Source organism: Engraulis encrasicolus, chromosome 24 (genome assembly GCF_034702125.1).
Source record: "Engraulis encrasicolus isolate BLACKSEA-1 chromosome 24, IST_EnEncr_1.0, whole genome shotgun sequence".
Taxonomy (NCBI): Eukaryota; Metazoa; Chordata; class Actinopteri; order Clupeiformes; family Engraulidae; genus Engraulis; species Engraulis encrasicolus.
Window position 1 is genome coordinate 30,725,266 of NC_085880.1, and position 7,500 is coordinate 30,732,765.

The window sequence follows — 7,500 nt, forward strand, 5'->3', positions numbered from 1 at the left end:
CAGAGGATCTGTAGCGCAGAGCTAAAAGCCTCAGAGAGCTGGGCTGCACTGGGATCAAAAACCAGCCCACGCATGTTAGGCAGAGACCAGCCCGTCACACCTCCCCCTCACCCTCACAATCCCGCTACACTGTAATATCATAGATCAGTGGTTCTTAACCTTTTTTTCTTAACACACCCCCTTACCTGTGCCCAAAACAAGCCGTGCACCCCCAACCCAAACTTCTACACGTGTATACGCACTAAAAATGATATAAGTGATTAATTACAATCATTTTTGCTTGAGACAATCAATACCTCAATACCTTTACATGGGGACCAAAAGATGTTTTAATTTGGTTTTGATTTGGCCTAATTATATTGTTTGGTCACAAGCTCAACACAAACAAAATTCTGTGCACCCCCTGAAATCTCTGGCGCACCCCCGCACCCCAGGTTAAGAACCACTGTGATAGATCACTGTCCAGAGTTTTATAAAGTAGAAGTACTTTTACAAATGTAATTACAACACTAGTGAAATGATATTTCATAATTTCAACTTTGCAATAACAGACTACTAGGTATACAATGACATCTAAGAGTACTGCTACTTTATACACCTCTGTCTGCCACTGTCTATACAGGGTGTTAAAGATGCGCTAAATGGCTGCCCCATCTCACTTGTGGGCTGGTCTCTAAGGGGGAAAAAAACAAAAAAAAAACAAAAGCATAGGCCTCTGTGGACTGTCGGCCCACCGGGAAAATGCCCTGTATGCCAGAAGACCAGTCAGAGTTGAAAGCCTCACAGAACTCAGCACCGTTTCAAAACGGCAATGGCAGCACGTCTTATCTGAGCCAAGTCATGGATGGCCCTCTTTTGTTCTTTTCCTTCTTCTTTTCTTTTTCGTCTTTTCTTCTCTTTTCTTTTTTGTGCTGCCAACCTCACCCGTCATCTAGTATTTCTGCATAACAATGTGGTCTCTCTGTGTCTGTCACCATCTTCATCTCTTCATGAGTGTTTATCTCTCGCTGTCTTCATGAGCATGTGCGTGTGTGTGTGTGTGTGTGTGTGTGTGTGTGTGTGTGTGTGTGTGTGTGTGAGATCAGAGTTGTCATTGAGCGCAATCTGGCCGCCACATTTCTCCATCCCTTTCCATCGCTCCGTCTGAGCTAAATAAGGCCACTGCTAAACCAAACAAGCCCTCTTCCTGGCCACACACACACACACACACACACACACACACACACACACACACACACACACACACACACACACACACACACACACACACACACACAGACACAGACACAGACACAGACACAGACACAGACACACGCACACACACACACACACACGCATGCTCCCACTATCTCTCTCACTCAGACACACTCATCAAATCACTCTTACTGTCACACACACAAACCCTCTGTCTCTCTTTTTCTCTCACAAACACACATTGACATTGCACACACACACACACACACCCTCTGTCACACACACATGCATTTACACATGCTAGTTCACCAACACACTCCTACTGTCTCCCTCTCACACACGCATGCACGCACCCCTATGATTGCACTGCTGCCAAGTGTTATAACCAAGTAATTACCATGTTCCCCTGTCTCATAACCGTACACTGACCATGCTCCAGCAATACATGCTTCAACAGTCATACAGGGTTGAGACCCATGCCTAATGCCTAATGGAGTAATTAACCAGTGCTCTTCCCCATCCTCCTCCATGACGGAGGAACCCTGAGCATGGTACCGTCCCACCTTGCACAATTTAATTGTGTTGCAGTGTGCACTTGTGTGCTGTGGAGTGCTGTGTCAAAATGACAGGTGGGCTTTCACTTTCACTTTCACTTTGGGAGGCCAACAACAATCTTTAAGTGTGCCTTCATGGTCTCTCTTCTTTTCACTAGGGAGGCCGATTCAGAACAAGGGCTTGTACTGACCAATTCATACAATCATGCAATTCAAAGTGCTCTAACAGTTGCACAGAAACGCGAAGGCTGGCACATTTTCAGAGCCGATACTGCAAATCTTATTTAGGTTTTGCTAGGAGCGACAGGGGTGATGAAAGCTTTGTTTGTGTTGGTGTTTGTACTTCACTGTGCCCTGCATGAACTAGCCATCCTCCATGAATTGCGCTGTTGATGAGTCATCATTCATTTTTTCCCCTCCATGACCATTCGCAGGACCTTGACATAAAATTTCCATGACCTTCGCAACCCTCAAGTAAAGGGTAGAGGAAAGCTACCACAAAGATCGGGTTCAGTGATTAGACGAGAATTAGCCGAAATCCTCTCTCGGCTATTTTTCAATTAGGTTAAGTAAACCTGAAGTTAGACTGGGCATGGAAATGTGGAAAGCATTACGGACGCTGCAAGCCATACAGCAAAGACATTGTCCATGTTAGACCGTAATAACATGGTCATTTTTATTAGCCCTCCACAGCAAAATCAAATTTCATGACCTAACCTAATTTTGGTGACTTGGGAATTTCGTAGTACCTCCATTTTCAGTTTTTCTGCAACTGCTTCAGCTATGGGAAACCCAGCCTACTCGAATATGAATGCAGCTCCTCCAAGGACATTGCGTGGAATGTAAATATAATGATAAACGGGGAAACTTTTGAGCAATGTTTCTGAGCAACGCTACTGCAGGATATTGTTTGGTTGCCTAATTACCATGACTGCAAATCTCGTCGAGACTTGGTCATAACTAACATTCTTAAACGGCATGGTTGACCCACCTCCCTTGGTTTGCTACTGGTCGAGGGCAGAACAGGCTGAGCCAAAGTTTAAACCAAACATTTCTTAGTCCCCAATAGAACGTCTCTGCTTAAACAACGTCACTGCGTTGAACACACCTCTACCCAGGACGGTTGGAAATGCTTAGTTGATTGGTTTCCGACAAAGTGGGTGGAGTTCCCGCTGTAGCGGGATCCAGATTCTACCTGAACGAGCTTTTAGCCTTAGCGAGTGTAGCTGAGCTGAAGGTGTTGCGTCACCACTAGGGCGGAGCCTGGGTAATTGTTTGGACCATTTCATCTACTATAACACTTCTATCAAGTGAAGTTGGATCAACATATCAGACAAATATTTTAACCATTCCATCAGAAAATGAAGTGGTAATCATGTTGTTGCTTGGCAGCATTGCTCAACAGAGGTCTCCCTGTGCATTGAGACCTTTGTAGCTGTAACCGCAGAGATACACCAGCGGCGACGCGATTCAAGCGACAGAGTGCAGCAGCAAGCGATACGAGCGATTGAGGAGACAAGAGTATGTCCGTACAGGCAGAAGGCAAAGCATTCAAGCATTCCCATTGGCTGTGGTCACTGACCTCTATACAGTCATTGGCTGTTGCGGCTTGTCGCCGAACCGCGTCATAGAAAGTTGAAAAGATTTCAACTTCAAATTGTCGCGCTCGTCGCGCAAATCGCTCTAGTCTCCAGAATCGCTTTTGTCTCTCGACTCAATACAAAGTCAATTACTTCCGTCGCTCGACTCGCTCAGATCGCCGCTGGTGTATTTCTGCGGTAACATGGCAAAGATATAGGGCAAGGTAATGAGCATCAATGAAAGCAAACTATTCAATCTTCCAATGAATGGGCAAGTTGTCTATTGAAATGTTTGCTCTCTCTGGTCAAGAAATGAACAGGAATTACCTCCAGTGGCGAATCGCAGAGAAACCTCTTGTACTGTATGGAGAAAAGGCAGGAGAGAGGAGAAAAGAGCGATACTATTAGAAAAACAACACATTGTATTACAGAGAAAACAAATATCAATATATACACACACTTGTGAATTAATTCATTTAATTAATTTATGAAACAAATACTAATTCATGTATTTAATTCTTGAACAATGAATTCAGCAACTGACAAGACACTGGTGTCGTATCTACAATTGAACATATCCAAATGCAATATTGTACAATAAAATTAGATGGGTTTAGATTGAGACAAAATTAATCTAGGCTCTTCCAATTGGACTTGGCGTTTAAACAAGAGCACTACAGCCAGGTCCAATTCAGCCAGTCCAATAGGCCTGGAGATAATTCTTCCTCAATCTACTCCCATCTGACTCCTCTCGTTGTTGTGAGAAAAAAAGAAGGCATTTCGAGGAGAGGACATTCTGGTGTGTGTGTGTGTGTGTGTGTGTGTGTGTGTGTGTGTGTGTGTGTGTGTGTGTTCCCTATCCAACACCTGCTGGGACTGAGCAGAGGCACCTGAGAAGTTCCCGCCAACACACATGCTGCGCACACACACTACACGTGGAACCACTGTTCCACAACCTGGAACCACTCACACACACACACACACACAAACACACTCACACACACACACACACACACACACACACACACACACACACACACACACACACACACACACACACACACACACACACACACACACACACACACACACACACACAAACACACTCACACACACACACACCTCATCGGCAAACTGTGCCCCTCGCCTCGGAAGGAAGTCTTCAATTGCCCCCTCTGCTTTCTCTCCCGTTCTCTCTAACAGCTTGTCTTTATCTCTCTCCCTCTCCCTGGGTTTCTCCATCACTCTCTCTTTCTCTCTCTCCATCACTCTTTCTCTCTTTCTGCCACAATGACTCGAGAGTGTTTACTTACTTCCTGACCTGAAGCCTGGCTGGATAACTGTAGTGTGTGTGTGTGTGTGTGTGTGTGTGTGTGTGTGTGTGTGTGTGTGTGTGTGTGTGTGTGTGTGTGTGTGTGTGTGTGTGTGTGTAATTGTAGCGTGCTTCCCTGTTTAGGTCACAAGCGGCTCTAAATGAGAAACAGATAAGGAGCCACTTGGCTATGAAACTCTGAACTCTACACACACACACACTCACTCACTCACTCAGATCAACTCCTTCACACACACACGCACAGTGCCTCAAACACACACTCTTGCACATGTAAACAATGTGCGCGCTGGACAGGAGGTCATTTCTGTGGCAGCGCAGAGCACAGCATCTGGCTCTAAAGGGGAAGGAGGCGTGAAGCAGGGCAAGATAGCGGCCGACGATGTTCAGAGTCTCTCTCTCTCTCTCTCACAGACACACACACACACACACACACACACACACACACACACACACACACACACACACACACACACACACACACACACACACACACACACACACACACACACACACACACACACACACACACACACACACACCGGGAGGCAGCAAGAAACTACAGAAGCAACTCCATGTTTAAAGCATCTCACTTGGATGGTACTACATTGACAAAGTATAAAGTTACAACCACGTACATACAATACTGACAAACAACAAAACACACACATGAAGCCGCGTTTGCACATGCACGCACACACGCTGTAGAGTACATCCGCCCCTTACATTTCATGCACCATGTCTGGAAGAAAGGACACCTGTAGTGTGTGTGCGTATGTGTGTGTGTGTGTGTGTGTGTGTGTGTGTGTGTGCATGCGCGTACATGTGCATGTATGGGTACGCATGAGTGCAAGTGTGTGTGTAAGAGTGTATGGCGTAAGCCTTTGACTTCGATATTCGATATTAAGAAAATCGAGACATTCGAACGAATATTAATTGGCCATTAATATTCGAATCTGACATGGGTATTGCTTTTTTGGGTATTTCATTGTATTGATTAAAATCATTTCCTTGTAAACATCGCAATTCACAGTCTCAATTTATTTTTTCCATGGCTGGTTAATTACTACAGCTGTGTTGAGGAGAGTCGCGTGCGTGGCTCATCTCTCTGTGTTCCGTAGCAGGACACTTGCGGCAGGCAGTCTCCCCCAGAGTCCGCATAACAAGCAGATGAGTGCTGCAGAGTTCCATTCAAGTGAATGGCTACAGTTAATAAACAAAGCATCATCACATTACTTTCTGGAGTTGTTGACGAGTTTCTGGAATTATGTGATTCAACCCACAAGTAGGCCTACCTGTGATTACGCCAAGAGTAAGATAATAACTTCTTGTTTTTTGGATTTTGACCAAATTAGCTTCGTTGGTCTGGGTGTCAGATCAGGCAGACTCCAGGTGATGATTTTGTTAGCATGCTTTTAGCATGTTTTTAGCGCACTGCTAGTTTGTGTAATGTTCGTTTTTAGTGAGAGCAGTCATCTTACCTGGACCTACAAACACACTACCTAAATGTCCGTCATTAGTGATAGAAATGAAATACATATTTGTTGATATTGGTGCTGTGTGCTCAATTCTCATGATTCCCATATGATCCAATTCAAATTTTAACTTGGGCTACAAATTTGAATTGGCTGCTAGCTTTGCCATGTTTTAATCTGCATTCACACCTCTAAGTACCGTCTTCTTATACAAGCGGATTCCAAAAAAGTTGGGACACTTTGTTTTTTGTGAATAAAATAAAAATGCTGGCATTTTCAAAATATCAAATATGTTAATAAGGTAGAGCATTATGTACAGACAACATATCAGTTGTTAAAGTCGAGCAGAATTATTGTTTTGAGGTAATTATGTGATCATTTAAAATTTGACCCATGCAACAAATCTCAAAAAAGTTGGGACAGGGCCAAAACACGTTGTAATAGTTGGATAATTCTAAAAATTACACAAGGAAGAATATTTTAAAAGGAACTATATTGACTGCCAACATGAATGCACAAATAAAATAACATCACATAAAGGCTGTGGCACTCAGCAGCAAAGATTTTGAGGCACTAATTACTTATCTATTACACAGAAAGATTGACTTATCAAAATTGCAGGCATATAAGGCCTATTTCCGTAATATAGAGTTCTGTGTAATCATTGCACCAGTTATGAGATCATGACATACTCGTGGTAAATAAGCAAACTATAACACTCCAACAATGACAGCTCCCGAAAAAAAGACCATAAACACAACACTTGATTAATGCACATGATGCAGACATTAAACAGTGTTGCGTACGGAAAAGCTCATTCTATGGACCTAGGAGACATGTGAAACTGTCCTCTGATTACAGAATGGAAAATATTTAATCCTTTTTGAAAATTATGGAATCATGCACCCTCCAGGTTATATAGAAAATGAATACTTCACCTTGATTTAGTGGTCAGTCTGAAAGACAGCATATATGATGTTAAGGGTTGCAGAGGTGACTTGGTTAGGGTCTTCTTACTCATGTAGAGCAGTGGTTCCCAACCTATGGGTCGGGACCCCCCTTATGGGTCGCCAAAGATCCACAGGGGGTCGCGGAGCCCTCTTGATTTTAAGGGGTTTCGTTTTAAATATATATAGCCCATGTTGAATAAAAGACAAAGCATTAAACTAATAAATGCATAGACGCAACAAATTGTAAGTGCTACATTAAACATTTATTCTATATTTGACCAAAGACGAATTGAGGAATAAAATAACTAAAATAAGTTTTCGCAGGAAACGGAGGGCATCTTGTGACTCCGTCTCGTGCGAGCGCTCGCGTGGTTGGGTCACCAAAGCATACAATAGTAAAAACATGGGTCCCTTAAG

General features: G+C 43.6%; 1 protein-coding gene across 5 annotated transcripts in view; it reads right to left on the reverse strand.

The window, feature by feature from the left end:
• LOC134440767 (arginyl-tRNA--protein transferase 1) overlaps window positions 1-7,500 on the reverse strand; it is a 176,257-nt gene that overhangs the window by 107,576 nt on the left and 61,181 nt on the right. For all 5 annotated transcript variants that reach the window (XM_063190896.1, XM_063190894.1, XM_063190895.1 and 2 more), the window contains one exon: window positions 3,656-3,688. In XM_063190896.1, the coding sequence (XP_063046966.1) occupies window positions 3,656-3,688 (33 nt within the window). The remainder of the gene's footprint in view (window positions 1-3,655; window positions 3,689-7,500) is intronic.